General features: G+C 41.1%; 1 protein-coding gene across 1 annotated transcript in view; it reads left to right on the top strand.

Annotated features, from left to right (window-relative positions):
- Nucleotides 1-18,382, top strand: part of vps37d (VPS37D subunit of ESCRT-I) — a 33,219-nt gene that overhangs the window by 6,729 nt on the left and 8,108 nt on the right. The window contains exon 3 of the mRNA XM_056397705.1: nt 9,914-9,996. Coding sequence (XP_056253680.1) covers nt 9,914-9,996 — 83 coding nt within the window. The remainder of the gene's footprint in view (nt 1-9,913; nt 9,997-18,382) is intronic.

The following is an 18,382-nucleotide window of genomic DNA, read 5'->3' as shown; positions in this document are numbered from 1 at the left end:
GAGTGTCAGTGAGACGAGCCTTCAACTGCTCAGCGAAAGCCTCAGCATGACTGGAGTTTGGTCATGGGAATGAAATGGAGCATATCAAATGCCAGCAGGAAGCTTGCAGCAGTTGTCAAGGAATTTGCGGGGTGAAAGGGGCCTTGTCTTTGTTTAGGCAAGTCATGCTTTTGACGGGGTGGCTATAGGGCAGCACCAGAGGATGTCTTCTAAGCCTTGGCCCTAAATTTTTAAGCCTCATGGGCAAACTGTAGAAATTCCTTACAGTGTAGGAGCCAAGCCAAGAGCAGGTGATAAAATAAATCCATCTGCATTAATTTCCAGAGGTAATGTCAACTGCTACTTATTTATAACTGCGAGTGTGTGCTTTTAATGGAGCAGGCCCAGCGCTTGGTTTACACTCATGAAAAGTCATTGCCAGGTTCCTGCCTCAGTGTGATGGAAGTTGGGAAGAATGTTAAACTTCCTCTCAATGTGCGCGCCTTACACAGATGCTGTCCCACCTCCCCAGCAAAGCAGGATGGGCGGGGGTCCGTCCTTCCTCTGCGAAACATCTGATTCTCATTTGGCGCAACGAGGGAGAGGGTGAAAAAAGGTGAATGAGGAGGCTTTTGCTTGAGGCGAGTAATCTAAAGAGAGAAAAACTATGGAGTGGATCAAGGCCGACAGCTGTATTGTTTGATACATCCTGCTGTTTGGTGGATGGCGCTGTGACCGGAGAAAGCTGGCAGAGTGTGTTGTGGCTCCCAGGTGGAGTTGAGACCTTGAGTGTTTCTTAATGTATACTCCAGACTGTTTCTCAAAACTATTATTGGCATCTGTTTCTCTCTGCTTCCTCCTGTTGCTACACTGATGGCTAAACATTGGCTCTGGCTTTTAAACTTTTGAGTAGTGATGCATTTAACCGACGTTGTTTTTCTCCCATTACTGATTCCTATACACAAACCTGGGGCGTTGGCCAATACCATGTACTTATTGATGCCATTGCTCTTTCATCCAAATGAAAAATCTGTAAACATTGCTTTAACGAACTGATTCAAAGGACACTGGATATTGATTTGATCTTGAGCTTCGATTTGATTTTATACACAAAGTACAGAATCTATTCGATTCCCGATGATTCAGTTATAGGGAACAAGGTGGGAGGCGGGGCTACACTACACAGAACACAGTGCTTCTCTCAGCTGCAGACACCAGAGTATAAGCCGCAGGTGGTCTGTTTTAAGGTGATCTGTGACTCGAGTTTTGCTTCCCTGAATATAAAATTGTGTATAAATTGTAAACACATTTTCAGGATTTATTTTCCTCATCAAATACAAAACGGCTAAAACATGACACATCTACACCCTTTAGGCCTACGTGTGCAAAACTGTTGGGCAAGAATAATAAAACCTTGCACCATCTAAGCAGGTGTCATCTTTATGCATATTTTTAATGGATCTGCCAGCGTTTCAGTCTGCTGTATGGGGAGCGTTACGGATTAAGTGTCATCTATGACAATGATGGGGAGGGGTGGTGGATAAAACGGCAACTGTGTGCAAGTGTTGTGCAACACGTGTGGATGATGCTAGGGGCAATACTTCCAATATGATGAACCATTTGTTCATCTACCTTCTCTCTCTCTCTCTCTCTCTCTCTCTCTCTCACCTCAGCCAGGTGTCGCCATATGTCTCCACTTCCTGTATCCGTTGTTTCAAATTAAAATCCTTCTGCAGACTTGTGTGATTCATGACATTGCAGTGGCGGCAATCATTTTGAAAAAGCTTTAGTTTGTGATGCTGTTGACATGTATTGGTTTTTACTGTCCACCTCCTTCATGTCAATGAGCTCAAAACAGACAGAACAAAGACACTCAAAATGATAAAAAACAGTGTTAATACTTCTCATTTAGTCTTGATGCTTATGTTTTTTTTCTTACTTGACTGGATAATGGGTCAAATATTGACAACATCAGATCACTGTGAGATATTTTCAGCACGGCTACAGTGCTATTTAAAACATCAATACACAGTGTCAAAATGTGTGTCACTAATTATGGATCAAGGAGCAAGAGCCTCTTTCAAGATGTTGCACTGAATATTTATACCGTTAGAAATCCATGTGAAAACAGTAAGAGATACCAATATTTCAAGTGCAGCCACAATAAGTTGTTTTGAGTTATGTCCACAATCACAGGCACACATCAGTGCTCACAAAATAAGTGGCTAGTTAACTGTATTTATGTCCCTGTGGCCACTTTTGATTCCTCAGTGGGTGTTGGAAAGCGTTCTTCTGGAACACAATGACCCTACTTAGAACAAAAAACACAATTCTGAAACTAACACAAAAGAAAAAGGTCACAACACTGACCTCCCCAACCGTCTCAAAAACAGGAGAAAAAGGGGTTAAAACAAAATGGCAGCTCTCCCCTACAGGGCTTCTTGGCAGGCTCTAACCACTACGAATCAAATCATTTAAACAATTTGACCAAATGCAGATCCTCAGTCCTTACATAGTCAAGGTGAACTGATCAGCTGCCAGTCCTCCGATGCCACTAATAATCATGAGGAGGAAGGATCAAGAGTTGAGGCTTACAGAACCTGAGGAACAGCACAGATCAAACTCCTTACTCATTGTTAATGCTGTCAGATGTTTGAATTCAGTGTCAGGTTGCATTTGAAAGAGGAAGCAGGGCTTTTACCGTCATACAAAACATGAAAATGAGGCATGACTTTGGCAGCTTTGTAACAACTTTAACACCATTTGTCAGCTCTGTAAGCAGAACAGCCTCGTGTTTGGCTCCTGGCATCGGTTTAGTGAAACCAGTGTAGGTAGACTGTGGAATATCGTTTGATGCTATTGATTGTTTTCAGCTGTTGGACTGCTGCAGTCTGCTGACAGCGGCTAGACCTGCACCTTTTGTCTATTACAGTTCTTCTTTAATCTCCGGTAATCCATGTGCCAATCTGTGTTTCGCATTAAAGGAGCATGAAAGTGCAAAAAATGAAGTTGAACCTTTACCCACTGACCACACAGCAAACGTTCTTCACACCCACTTGCTCTGCACAAACTGGGGTCAGCAGCTGTAGATCCTGCTACAGGACTGGACTTGCTATGTCTTATTTTCATACTTTCATTTGTGATGTTGGGTGTGGTCATCAAAATGGGATTTAGGGTTTGTTTGTTGTCATCATACCAGATCTAAGTGAATGGAAGGTGTGAGAGAAGGCTTTTATGTTCACTTCCTCTGGGATCGTTTTTACCCGGCACCTCTGCAGCCAGAGAACAAAGTGCATATGGTCTCTATAACTGAGCGTTTTTGTTGGGGACTTTTTGAATAAAAGGATTACACCCTTTGACTAAAAGTCAACATATCACATCAGGGTTTGAAGGGTGAAAAGGACTTGAATGTTCCTTCTTGTTCCTCAGTGTTTGATACAGACTGTGTGCTGTAGATTTAGACATTTATGAGGTGTTTTTCTGTCAGGACAGATTCACTTTTTGAATCCGTGAGTTAGCTCAGTGTCTGATACATATTTTAGGGCCTCAGACTGAAAGTGGTGTCAGAGGATACACGGAGCAAGTGAAGATGTGCAGGGTGTTACTTACAGTTGGTAGCAGTTAGGTGAAGCTGTCAGGCAAAGCACAGGGGTAGAGTTTCTTTCTACTGCAGCAAAGAGGCAGGATTCAGCACAGACACCTCCAGCTTCGGTGTGCAGCTCAGTGAACACAACTGGCCGTGTTACGTCACATTGAATTTATTTAGCTGATGCTTTTGTCCAAAACGACTGAAAATAAATATACTCAAAGGGAACAAGAGCTGGTTGTTATTTAATTAAAACTGGAAGTGCAGCCCTTTTCAAATAAACATTAAAGCATAAAGCGCATTAAAGCAGTGTGAATTGCTAAGGGCTTTTTTTGTTTTCTGGTCACGCTAATGGTGTACCTGTATGGGTGGCAGTGTTTGTCAGTCCACCACTTTGCTTCAGACTGAAATATCTCAAAATCCATTGAATAGATTGCCATGAAATTTGGTACAGATGTTCATGGTGCCAGGACAATGAATCCTACTGATGGTGATTATCACCTGACTTTTCCTGTAGAACCGCCATGAGGTTTTTGATGATGTTTTGTGTTTGAAATGTCTCCGCTTTCATGTTTCATCCAGTGCCATTACAGGTGTTAACGGCGTGGCCCATCAGTAAACTAAGCAGCTAGTAATGTTATTAGGTGAAAGGAGTCTCTTGTGCTTCAGAGTGGATAATTGCAACACTGCAGCATCTGAGAAGCAGTGTGTGGAAGTATTTTGGGCTGTACTACGCAGTAGAAATCTGCGGACTCACCTGCTAGCTTGCCACCCAAATGAGGCAGTGGAGGCACCACAGACGAGCAGCGCAACAAACTGCACGTCATTCACACTTCATTTGAGCTTGATTTTTGGAAAAAGTGACACCCCTACTGCACAGTGGGGGTATCATTTATGGGATAACATGCACTCTACACGGCCCTTCCCCGACCAACAATAGAGTGACATGGACGAAAGTGCATGAGGACTATGGATTTCCAAATGGGAGGAAAACGGGGCAGAATCCTTAAAATGGATTGAATATAAAGCTGTCAGAGGACGTCTTCCATTTGAAGAAACATAGATCCTGGCATTGGACGGTTGTCTTAAAGCCAGCATTAATCCCATGAGCAGCACTGACCATGACTGAACACGCTGAGGAAACCTCATCAACCCACAGAAACTCAAAACGACACAAAGTCCAAGGAAAAAAAGATGTCATGGTGCTGATCACAGTGTTTGATTGACAGAACTCACCACAGCAGTGAGTAAATGGAAGGAACAGATGGTGGAAAAAACAGAGGCTGATATTGTCTGTCATTTTGATTTCAGATTTTTTTTTGTTTTCTTTTCTCTCACTGGTGAGCGTGGCATTATTCTGAATCATCTTAAAATCGCCAAAGTGTTACTCTCGGTTTGTAGCGCTTCATGTGAAGCTGTGAAGCTGTTATCACACTAGTGTTGGAAGTAACAGAAACGCTCTCAGGTTGCCGTGCTCTGACGCTGTGGTGGAGAAGACGAACGTGAGGCTGGAGAGCTGCAGGGGTGTAATTCACTGCTGATTCGCTGGCTAATTTTCAAGCCTCTCATACATTCATGCCCTTCAAGGCCCCATCTGTAATACTGTGACATATTTGTGTATAATCAGCAGCAGATCGCTCGCCCGGCACATTGAAACTGCATTTCTTCACTTGATTTCTCAGGACTATCCAGTACAGTAGAGTTAGCAGCTTTTCAAGGGGGAAACAATTGTGTTCATTATTATCGACCCATGGCATCTCCATGTTTGTGCTGTTTCCAACTTGCACTCCATCAGTCACTCACTGATACGTAGCAGCCTCTGACTCTGATGTTAGCCGCAGGTCAGCTCATTGTTGAACTATCTTGTCCACATCTTCAGTGCGTTTATTCACTCTCACCAAACTCAGTGTCGTTCTCAGATGTGTTCAGCGAAAAAGCTGTAAAAACCCAGAGCAAACAAACAAACTCCAGACAGACAGAGGTAGCTGGTGAACATACCCTCTTAACAACAAAATTAACACGTGTTATTTAAACGTGGGTAAACCCGCTAAAAAGCTGATTCGCTCCTTTAACACTGCCGAGTTTGCTATAGACGTAGAGCACACGCACAGATGCAAGAGAGGAAGAGTGAGTTGTTAGCCGCCATGCAAACTGCCAAAAAAAAGATCTGTCACGTCTCATTCCCGGGTTGGAGCTCCTGTAAGTGTTGCAGCCTCCGTGTGAGAAGCTTTGATAGGTGATTGTGCGTTTTTGAAACTTATTTCAGGGCAGTGTAGCCACAGTATTTCTGGTTTAACAGCACCGTGCTGGGCAGGTGTCAGGTCTGTTTACTGTGTTGTGCTCTGATAGATGTCACAGCATGGAAAAGGGGCTAAAATTAGCATGTTCACCCGGGTGAGCCAAATACCCACGTCTACTGCAGAGTCATTTGACCCAGGAGTGAATGCCAGTGCCAACAAAAGCCAGATGTTAGCAGGTCTTAGCAGGTTTTTCAGCCAGTGTAGAAGTGGCTAAAGTGGAGCATTTAGCAGATAAAGAAGCAGATATTTACCTTAAGTGTTGGAAGAGACCAAAAACAGAAATAATATCAACTTAAAAGGTGATGATATGTCAGTCTTGTGTTCACAACGTGTTTCTGCCGTCCCTAAGTGGCCCAAACATCTTGCAGATTTAAAAAATAAAAGTATATACAAGCATGAGTTTGTGACATTACAACTAGTTTGGAGTCATTCATAGTCCAACATCCACAGTGAGTGGATGAAATGGAAAATTCAAGATTTTTCACTGATGAAGGAGGAAATTAATAACAAGAATTTAACTTTTTTTTGTAGATAAAGTCATATTGGACACAAATTATTATTCAAAGCACGTTTTTTATATGTATGGAGGAGATACGCATAATGACAAGACTGTTGTTAATACAGGTGAGTTTTCCTGAAATACACATAATAGCTTTTTCTCTTCCACGGTGATGCCCATGAAAAGAGATGAAAGTGATTGTATGAGGAACAACACCTCTGCACATCTGCTCAGCCACTACGTAAAGTCATTTTGTAAAGTTACAATAATCTGGCAATCACTTCTTTTGAATCCTATGATGACATGAAACTGCCTTTGATGGCATTGGGTATACAGCACATATGGCACTAGGCAGCTGCATTCAGGGACCATATTACAACAGAAACAGGTGATTATAAGAAGCAAAAACGCCTTTAAATTGGGCCAATTTCAGCTTCTTTCTGCGAGCTGCATCTAAGACAGTTTCTGCTGTGTTGTATCTCGGTGGAAGCCTTGCCAGGCTCCATTAACATGTTGACATCAGCTGTTTGCCGCGAGGTTGCTGCTCAGTCCGCCGTGCATTCACAGTAACTGTCACATCGATCAGTGTCCTCGAAGAACAGTATGTAGGTTTTGACTCCACATTGTCTCAGATCACCGTGGAGGATTTTAATGCCGACTCTGAACCTGACCGGACCGGACACCTTGACAGTCGGTGCTTTAGGGACGTCCGTGCCTGACGGTCGATCCGATTATTTTATTGTCGGGAACAGTCTCTTCAGCTTTTTATTTACGGCAGACTTGTCGCAGCCCAACCGCATGATTTTTGAAACATGATTGGTGTGGTCGGTCCAGGCTGGAGCCGGGTCACAGCACAGGACTGAAACATGAAATCGGGGCTGGCAACAGGCAATGGCACGGTTTCATCTCAAAGGGCAAGAGAAAGAAAATGAAACGGCTCCAATTTATAAATATATTTTACATTAGAAGAAATATCTTACCCAATCCTGTTCACCTTGATAAGTTACATTTCTATTAAAACTAAAATTTGAACATATCTGTATGAAACCATTTAATATAAATATACTTCCCAGCATTCATAAGCTTAAAGTTCCCCAGAAATCCCTCTTATTTATATTATGAAAAAGTTCCACAATGGAGGCTGTTGTGTGTCTCTAAAGATTTTATACATGTCCGAGGTGTCAGAAGGTTCCTCTTGTTGTCGCTTCCTTTGACAGGTTTTAATAAACATAAGTTTATTGCCTTGAGTTTTCTCAGCATTTTCTTTTTTTTAACAGTGCAGAGGGTCAGTTCTTAAATCAAAGGGAACTTTTTAGGAATTATTTTACAGTCAAACTGTCGCCCGCTCTGTTTCCTCTCCCAGGCGGCGGCGGCAGCAGCAGCAGCAGCAGCAGTGTGTTCGCCTCGGCTCCTCATCGTCTCATATCTGCTCCCAGGCAAAATGTGTTACTCCATCACCAACACCATTCACTCGTTAGCATGAGCCTCCAGCTCCACCGCCCCCGCGCCCCCCCACATCATTCCCCACCTCCTAAAATGTAGGGCACATACAGCTGCTCTAGGAGTATTTGTTTTCCTGGCTGTCACCTCGCATTACACCCCCATCTCCCAGCATGTGCAGTGTGAGGTCATGAGCAAGGCCATTCCTTAGTGCACGCTCGCTTTTTTACTACAACAGAGTCGATGTTCACACAACAGTGGCCAGAACACTAGAATAATGGATTATTAATACTAAGGTGATGGCGTTAAAGTAAGCAGAACATACTGGGCAGCATCAGAGAAGAGGTTCGTTGTAGCCGTAATGTTTTCTGCTCAGGAAACTTCTTCTTTTTTAAGTGAATTTATCTCCTCCAAAGATCTGGGTGAATTATTTGACTGCGAAAGAAACTGCATTACCGTACTTCAGTGACACCAGGGAACATTTAAAGAAGAACATCTTGAGTGGAAATGCAGCTGCCTGCACACGTTGTCCATTTTCTCTCTATCTGTTGAGATGGGGGGTAGAGATTTCCCCCAAGGGCTTAGAGTTATTAGAGTCATTACTGTGACCTTTATTTGCCCCACAATTTCCACTGAACCCAGTCTGACTTGTGTGGGGGGGGGGGGGTTAGTGTGGTTACCACAGCGTTTCTTGCAGCGACAAGACACACTCTGCAGTCAGCTGGGTCAAAGCCTGTTAGTAATGATGACCGACCGCCGTCCCCAGGAGGTGAACACATGCTGTGTGTGTGCGCTGCACTACATACATATTTATCAGGCAGGATGTGCACATTTCTGCTTGTATCCGGAGGGTGTCAGTTAGACATGGCATTAGTGGTGTTTCCTGTATGTAAGCAAGTGTAGGGGTTTTTATTTTTATTATTACATAAGCAAACATGAGGCCACCAGAAATCCAATTAAAAGCTACCTCTTAATGGATGATTTCATTTTATTACAACTTGGGTCTTATTGTCATAGTTTGGTCTTTCATTACCTTCAACATTGCCAAGATAGATATTCTTATTTTTCTATTAATAATTGTGCTCCAGGGTAGTTTATGTCTTTATTACAGGGGGTTTTCAAAGTCTTACTATGATGCCATGAGTTAGTCTGTGTGCTTTTTTTTGTGTATATTTGTAGTGGCACCATTAAAAGTATAGAATTGGATATTATCAGCTTCTATTTGCGATGGGTTTATAGACAACTATCTATGTACTGATATAAATGATGGTGAAAAGCTACAAAAATAAGCCTCAAGTTGAAAGAAAACATCGAATTATTCTTTAGAGAAAAATTGGGAGCTTTCAGTTTTCATCATCGTCTCCTCTCAGGTTGCTGACTGAACGTGTCACAGTGACAAAGTTCAGCCATCATGTCACTGCTTGCTGGTTCCTGATCTAATGTTGATACGAGCTGGTCTGAATGTTCGGGGGCAGAATTTAGTTGAGGCAGTTTCTCATGGTTTGTGAGCTGCTGCTGCTGCTGCTGCTGCTGCTGCTGTTGAATCTTTTTTGTTTAAGGCTCACTGCATTTTTTATTGTATTGACATGGACATAAATAATTAAAATATGGTGTGTGCGTGTGTGTGTGTGTGTGTGTGTGTGTGTTTGTACTTACATGAACAATGAGCTCCTTGGCAAAATATAATGTCAAAGACAGCTCTGTGAAAAGACTGCTTAATTGAAACACTTATCCTTAATTATTTGTATCTTAAAGCTTTATCGATCATTTTGCTGCAAACAGGAGAAAATCTAAATGGTGTATCTGAGAAAGTAATATGAGGAGATGGCAAAAATGAGACTCCGTGGTCAAACCAAACTAAGACCAGCCTCCCGAAATAGCTCAAAGTTGAATATTTACAGCCCCTGTTTTCCCTTTTTTCTAGCCAACAACCGTCCAGCCCATCACCACCATCTCCTCGTCAGCACATACCCTGAAGGCTCTTTGTGATTTGGAAAATAATTTTCACTGCTGCGGTTACTTGGTTACTGGATTTTTTTCTCTTCCAGTGAAGTCATACCTCATCTTCCTCCCTCCGCATTCATCAGTGATGTCTCTCTGTCGTTGCAGACGCTCGCGTCCAGAAGAACGGCCTGCAGACGGTGCAGAACCTCCTGCAGGAAGAGGTGGCACGTGCTGAGGAGCATTCAGAGGTAAAAAAGACAACACAAAACAAAAACAATAGCTCCTAAACTAGAGCTTCTTTCTTCTTTTTCTTTTTCTTGCTGAGAATAAAACAGTCTTTCATCATGTTGGTAGCACTGTTGTGGATGGTTCCTGAAAAGCCTGCTGTCTAGCTGACAGCCCACCCACTTCTGTGCAATCTGATCCCTAAAGACATGAGGAATATACATACAGTGAGCAATCTACCGACATCTGAGAGGAATCAAACCTGCTTCCATCATAGCAGCCTCTACAGAAACTCTTTTATAGTATGTATATATATATATATATATATATATATATACTGTACATGTGTTCTGTCAGTTCTGTGTTCAGATGTGACAGCTTTAGGGAGATAGGAGCAAAAAGAGTTTTCTCTGTTTCCATCCTCTGCTTCTTAGAGTAGGTTTAGATTTCCCTTGGGAATGAAGCAGCACTAGTTCAGAGAGTGTGCCAGTGCCACTAAATACTGAAGACAGTCTTTAAATGTTTTGGTTTGAATAAAAGCATTCTAGTGAGTGTATTTTTCTGACTCATCTAGAAAACTGGAGGAAGGGAAGTAGTGAAAAAGCGACCGTGTTTTAAATGGATATTAACATAAACTGTAGATCAGTGGATCCTTACAAAGAGATAAGAGACCCCGAGATAAATCTGAGGGGTCACAGGATGATTAAGATGAAAAATGAACCGTTTCCTGTGAAATAGGAGATAATTTCAGCTTTTCAGGCTTTTAAATTTTCTTCAGATGACACAGTCTGAGTAGGAAAAACCGCTCTTTGTTTGAACTGCTCAAAGCTTGTGTCCATATTAAGTCCACTGTTTTATTTGGACTGTTTTGTCCAAATTAAATAAATGATGTAGAATATTTTAATTAATGAGCTTTACAGATGCTGCTTGACAGATTGTGTTACCTTTGGCCAGGCTACCCAGACTAGCAGTTTCCCCTCTGGTGCCAGTCTTTGAGCTATGCTAAGCTAACCGGCTGCTAGCTGTAGCTTCATACATGAAAGTGGGATCAATCCTTCCATCTAACTCTCAGCAAAAAAGCAAACGTTTCCCGAAATGTTGAACTATTCCTTTAAGGGATCCCAAAGCAACAAGGTCGGCAGCCACTGCTGTAGGTGACTAAATGCTCCTGCCTGCTTGAACAGATCGACCAAACCAAATCCCATCCACAATATCAAGTACAGCTGTCGGTGTGCTGATCCCAGACAGTTCTACGTGAATCACCGTTGATCAGTTTCCGTCGCAGGTTGATTCAAAACCAGAAATGTGCAGCCTTGTGAATGAAGGCAAATGTCACTTACAGGCACAATGTTCCAAAGCGATAATCACCAGGCCTGAAAACATCACATGCTCACATGAGCAGCTTAGAGTAGATATTAATTTTCTTTCTTGGCTTCTACATTACAGTGTTAAATCACAACAAACCCTCACTGCTATCCATCCATGAAGAGACTGAAGCTTTGGTTTTATTTGCAGAGGGTTTTGTGATGTTTGCTTCTACCACAGTGGAGACAAACATTTTGTTTGTGCTCCTTGGAAAAACAACATTTGAAAAAAACTTGTTTTGAAAAACAATATCCCGCTCACTGTGGATCATCTTCTTCAGTTTTTGAAATAGTTTTCACTGAAAAGGATAAAAAAAAAAAAATAAAAAAAACTATTTACACTTGTCAGGAAAGCCATCAAACCCTGACCAGCCTACGACAAAATAATTCACCTTTTGATCTCAATGCATTTATGAGTGTGTGATAAACCAAGCTGTGAACGGATGATCATGATGAGATCATGACTGTAGCTTCACTTCAGCAACAAAACAAACAGCACAGCACAAAAGCTGCAAGTTCATATTTACGTATTCACCTGTGCGAGCTCACTGACACTCGCCTGTAGGCTTCCATCACAAAGCTGCACCGATTCTCTGACATGCATGTACTGACATGACAAGTTTTGTGCACAGCCAGCGCACACACACAATTCTGAGCTCACTCTGTGCGCTGTTGAGATTTTTTGACAAAGAAAACTATCTTTTAATTATGTGTTCCTCAAATATCTTCATAGACATTGTTGGTTTTTGGTTTAGCGAGTGTATCTCTGAGAGCATCAGTCATAATCGCGTGCTCAGTCAGCTCATGGTGGATTATAGGTGGATTTTCTTTTTTTTTTTTTTTTTTTAAGATAATTTTCTGGCGTTTTTGCCTCTATGTGATAGATGAAAGTGCAGAGGGAGACAGGAAACATGAGCAGAGAAGAGATACAGCAATCAATGAAGGTCTGCGGGCAGAATCAAACCACGGACACCAGGCTGTTTTTATTAATAAGATATCAGTCTCTGCGTATTTATGAACTTTTATTTCTCTTTTGAGCAAAACTTAGTTCCTGAAAAGGGGAAATTTATACCTAAGTATGTTTTTTGGGTTCATAATAGTGCACCTTGAGATATTCATTAAATACAGGAAATACAAATACGAACACTTATTAGGTTAAAGGCTCCAGTTTGTTAAAGAAGAAGACGAGCAACTCATCATTTATATTACACAATGAAAATTTGATGTCTTCTTTAGGAATATCTGCAGCCGCACCTTTACTTGTACCGACACAAATCGTTCTCCTCAAAATTTCAAAAGCCGACTGTTCAGCTCGACTAGATAAGTCTAAACATGACATAAGTGCAAGTGCACAAATAATGTGCGATGTGCGAATCAACCAGCTTGTTTTCCAAATTTTGTCCAGTACAAACTTGTGTCTTTTGAATTCCCAGTCCATGTCCGGGCCGTTTGAATCCAGCAGTGGAAGAACAGACAAAGCAAACTGCTCAATAGAGGTAAACTAATGAGAGAGCCATGAATAATATCAAAGACTGGGTTTGATATGATGAAGATCTGAGGGATTATAACTTTAAACGGCTTAAAATCAACAGTCCCAGTCAGAAGTTTGGAGGCTAAAGGATAAAAAAAAGATATTGACAATATTAATGATGAATTTGAAAATCACTTTAACGGTGACTTTAGTTGCAAAAACAGACGACATTTCTCATTTCAACTGTACTTTAAAGATCAAATCATGTCACCGTGTGTGTATACTGTCAGTGTCTGACATATTCCTGGTATGCACTGTGTAAACACACAAGTAAACGTGAGGACATCCTTGTTGGAGTGAAACAGTGTTTATGTCCGAGCAGCACAATGATTTATCTCTCCCTTTATGGTCTGCAGTCGACACAGAGAGCTTGAGCTGCAGTCTCACAATAATTCATAACATTCACCTCTGTGAACGTGATGCACGGAGCCTGTATAAGTCTTCCCTGTTCCTTTGGCCTTGATCAGCGCAGTGAGGGAGTCTTGTTCACAGATGAAACCCACGCTGCTGCTCAGGGCTCAGATTGATCTCCCCCCACCTCACATGGCTCCAATCAATACGTCCATGACTCAGTCTTTAAAGTGGCCGTCCACTGATTGATTAAGGTCCTGCCAGCACCAGCCAAACGACCACACGGAATGAACACTGAGAAAACACCTGGGTGCAAGGATAAGATACATGTAGGATATATAATGTCCTTTATAAAATAACCTGATTTTTTTTACAATTATTTTATGATGAAATAATCCTCAAAGTGAAATTCCTCTGTGAGTAGGTGTATGTTAAAGCAAAGCTCTGTGATTTAGTAGACTTCAACACAAAGACAAAGACTTCTCTCTGCAGTCTCTGTGTTCTGTGACTATCACCTCTGATCTCAGACATTTCAGATTAATCCCTCGGAGGGTCTTTATTGGTTCAGTGGAAAACCGCCTTGATTTTTGTGATAATTCTTCAGCAACACTGACATCAAATACAGCAGTTTGCTAAACATCTTTCAGAATTCGGATATACTCACTGCGGCGGTGCTGTGACGTTTGTTTTGGCCTCTGTGTCAGGAGGAAATCCTTGCCTTTGAAGACTCTGGCCAACAGCTTCTTCTTCCTCTGTTGCCTAAAGTCAAACAAGCTTCCTTTATTAAGAGGATTCCTCGTCAGGTACTAACATGAACAAAGATATCTGATGAAGGAAAAGGCAATTTAAACTTGTTGTTGTCCTCGGCGCTCGTTTGAATCACTCGCTGCGGTTCAAATCCCCCTCCAGCCTTCAGACAGAGCTCGTTTTACTTTATTTGCGCAGATATGAGCTGAGCTGAAGGCACACAGATCGGGTTGGTTTAGGCTTTAACTCTAGTTCACAGCCTCATCTTCTCAAGGGTCTGCTGATTATGTGTTTAAGCTGCTGGACTGCAGCCAAGAGGGGACTGATGCTTTTCCCTGTAGTGGTCTTTGTCATTCACACACTAACTGGTTCACTGTATTTAAGGCCTAATAATTAAGGATTTCCCAGTAGAGATCCTGCTGCAGCACTGGGCTTCTCTCATTTCCTTAATCGAACGTCAAACTGATCAGGTTACTGTGAATGAAGAGAGTGCAAGTAACCAGTAAGAAACCGGTGAAATAAAAAAATAACTGGATTTTTGATAAGGATATGTTTTGTTGACATAAACTGTTGAAACTTCTCTGCACTAATCTGAATAAATGCTTCTTCAGGGCAAAGTTTTAACCAAGTTTAATTACATTTTCATCAACAAAAACACAATATCAGAGACATGACAGTGCACCGTCTGCCTGTCTGTCTTTATAGAGATCAATTCATTAAATACAGACAATATAAATATATAAATATTTTCTTAAAGCAGTAACAACCCAACATGAATAGTAAAAGGTAAAAGATGAGATTTACTTAAAATGTTCACTTAAGTTTTTAAGGTTTTCTCCTTATCTTAGTCTTAAACTAAACGGGAATCACTTAAAGTCAGTTTAATTGCTGCACAAAAAGACCTTAACCATCAACTGTAGAATTTAACCTCTGTAAAATCATTCACTGCTGTAAATTGCTCCTTAACTAAGGAAACCTTTTTAAAAGATTTTATGCAACACTCTTAAGTAACTCCCTCAGCTAAGGAGAAATTAAACCTTTAAGTGTCATACTTAAGTAGAAGTTTTGATCATCGTTGATTAATCTGCTGAATATTATAATATGCCAAAATGTGACATATTGAAGTGTCTTGTCCAAAAACCCAAATATACTCAGTTTACCGTCATCTAACTCAAATAAAAGTGGCAGATACTCACATTTGAGAAGCTGGAACCAGCAAATATTTGAAATCTTTGCATCTTGCAAAATGATAAATCGCTCATAAAAACATAGGCCAGTTAATTTCTCTCAATACACTGAATGATTGATAGACTAACTGTTCTGGCTGTACTTGTATCTGCAATTTATTCCCCTCCATAAACGTCAATATCAACCAAGAGAAAATCAGCAAAAGTGCAGCTGCAAGATCTTAACGAGCTACTTCTTAGACGTAGTGTAGAAATATTTCTGCACCAAAGACGGAGAGGCGAGAGACGCATCAAGCTTGTGTCAAAACACTGAAGGAAGAACTTAATGTCCTTAGATAAAAATCTAGTCGTGGTTAATTGTCAGACAAACTCAAAGAGAAGCTGCAAGTTTATTATTAATGAACGTCAAGATTCAGCTGTGGCTTTGTGCTACATTTTTATTTGATTTCACGCACTCGTACACTTTGTTTGTATTACAAAGTAAGAACATGACACTTGGATGCAGATGACTGTTTGTGTACCCCACATGAAAATAAACGAGCTGTGCCTGTAACAGCTGTTGTCTATTGACGGTGAGGCCAATAAATTCACAGCAACCTGAGGTTATTTAATGGCGTCCGTGCCAGATGGAGAATCTCGCACGTCACGGTGGGGGAAGACGCAGTGGGAGGAGAGGTAATAAAGCAGAAACTCCACCAATCACATGGTGCTGTTAACCAGGGCCAGTGTCAATTAATGGAGGAACAGTAAACAAGGCCGGGTGAGAGTTTACACTCCAACAAACATCTGCGTTAATATTTGGTCTCAGATTGAAGCTTCAAAGCGTCTTTTCTTAAAGAGTAAGTCTGGCGATATTCTACTACACTAACAAATGTCAGTCCCACACCGTAGAAGTAGAGCAGTAAATGTGTATTAATCCGCAGCTGAAAATAGTCCCCAACAAATGCTGCTAAAGTCTGCTAAAAACTACATTGCCCAGCTGTTTTATGAAATAACTGAGCCTATTTTATTAAAATGAAATTACAATTTAGTGAGGTGCTTTTAAAGAATTACATCTTTAGTGGGAATGAATGTGTGGAAATCCCAAATCTGATCTGTTTTATTTATATTATTTTATTCCTTTTTGGTTTGGTCTGGTTTTCCTTTTCTTGTAAAGCATTTTGTTAATAAAGTTATTATTATTATGAATGGGTTCGAGGCCGAGAGCCGCAGACGTTTATTGACAATATGAGAAATATAGAATAACAACAGCCGTATTCTTAAAATCGGTGTAAAGTAACTCCATTTGTTCCCAATTTTTTTGTGGCTTTGTCTCTCGAAATAAAACCATGTGAAACAGATCTATAGTATTGAGACAATTTACACTTGATTCAAGATATTTTCATCACTTGTGACAGGTAAACAGAATGTTTCACATTAAGTATGTGTAACGTGCAGAAGAAACCAGGTCACCGGGAGAAATTAGGCTACAGCGGACGTACAGAATATATATGGAGCTGAAATAATCCATTAGTCAGTCGACTGAAAAATCTGTGGCAACCATGATAACAATCGACGAATCATTTAAGGCTTTTATTTGTGTTTATGTGATAGTAAACTGAGTTTATTTGGGTTCAATATGTCACCTGTCTTTAGAGTAGGCTGATCTATAACACGTCATATAAACAAGAGATGTAGTTAAACTGATTTCTTTCCTGTGGAAATGTGTCTGACTTTCACAGACACTTTGTTGTGCCAGTTTCACTTTTAAATAGATGTGGCTTCATTTTAATAATTTAATTTATTATCGTTCTCTCCATATACAATATTCAGGATACACAGGGGTGATATATAAGATATTATTTAACTCTTCACACTGACCTCTGAGCAGTGTGCGGACTGGATCGTCTGGACAGTAGACTACAGTTGACAGTTACCCTTTAACACATGCAGCACACAACAGGAGAATGTCCGTGTGAGACGTGTTCTCACCTGGTGGAAGTACTCTGTTTAGTTTATGTGACGGTGACACCTGAGTAGATCGTGCAGGAGATGCGTCATCAACACGAACACCGTGAACACTCCCGTTCCCTCGCGTGAATTCAGAGGACAATGACCTGCTCTGTTCACGTATCGCCTCAATCGAGGACTCGGTTCTGGGGGAGTTCTCGGGGAAAAAGGCTGTTTAATATCTGATTCAAAGGATCGGGACGTTTTTGTTCACACATACAGATCCTGCAGGTCAGGTCGAGAGAAGGTCAGGGTTACAGTGAACATGTGAAAGCTGCTCGACTTGGACTCTACGTTGGACAAACTCAAAGCCTAAACTTACTCCACTTTTTCTTTTTTACAGTCCAGGTTCCACCAGCAATAAAATAAAGCTGTGTGAACAGTGTCGCTCCACTTTACGTTACTGCAGAAAGTCGACATTATCCAGTTACAGAAGTGCGTCTAAATAGACTGAATCAAAGACACGTGGAGCGTTACATTCAGGGTATCTGCAGGGTTTAAAAAGTCTTATAAAGCATTATATTAAATTCCTTTTTAAAAGGGTCTTTAAGAGGAATTAAAAAGTCTTAAATTTCACTGGAACTTACTTTCACTGTTTTTTGGCTTGTGATTTTAAAAGTGAGACTGTTTTGATGGTGGATTGTGCTGCCGGACGCTCGCTGCTGATTGAACTGTTGATTGATCTATTAATCCACCCACCAGTTCACTACTGCTTAACCAGGTCCAGGGAATGTTACTAGGAATTATGACAAGAACTGACAAAAATGTGGCATAAGTGTCAATGAATTCATAAATGTCTGTACTCAGGGTGGCCGCGGGGTTGTAAAAAGTAGTGAAAGGTAGTAAATTAAATTAAGCCAAATTAAGGCCAGTAAAAAGTAGTAAAAAGTAGTAAACGTCATCTGACGAGGTAGTAAATTTTTGAGCCTGGACCTATGCGTTTTTCAATTTGTGTAACTTACCTGCAGGCCATTAAATTATTAAACTTTCGTGAATTTATTTCTATGTTGCGAGTAGGACCTGAGTGATAGGAATATTATCAATGGAATGATGTACGTGCATTGGTCACGTGCGCGTGCTCGTTGAATCTGGGTACCGGGCTGGCTCATCTGTGCTAGTTCGTTAGTTTGCCGCAGACATGGGCAAATGCAAGTTTTCTGACCTCTGGATGGAGGAATCAGCGTTTAAAGACTGGCTTCGGCCAGTAGTTGGCAACAACCGAGAGGCTTACTGCAACGTC

The sequence above is a fragment of the Seriola aureovittata genome, chromosome 15 (assembly GCF_021018895.1).
Source record: "Seriola aureovittata isolate HTS-2021-v1 ecotype China chromosome 15, ASM2101889v1, whole genome shotgun sequence".
Taxonomy (NCBI): domain Eukaryota; kingdom Metazoa; phylum Chordata; class Actinopteri; order Carangiformes; family Carangidae; genus Seriola; species Seriola aureovittata.
The sequence above is the reverse complement of the archived record's forward strand: the minus strand, read 5'-3'. Positions and strand labels throughout refer to the sequence as shown.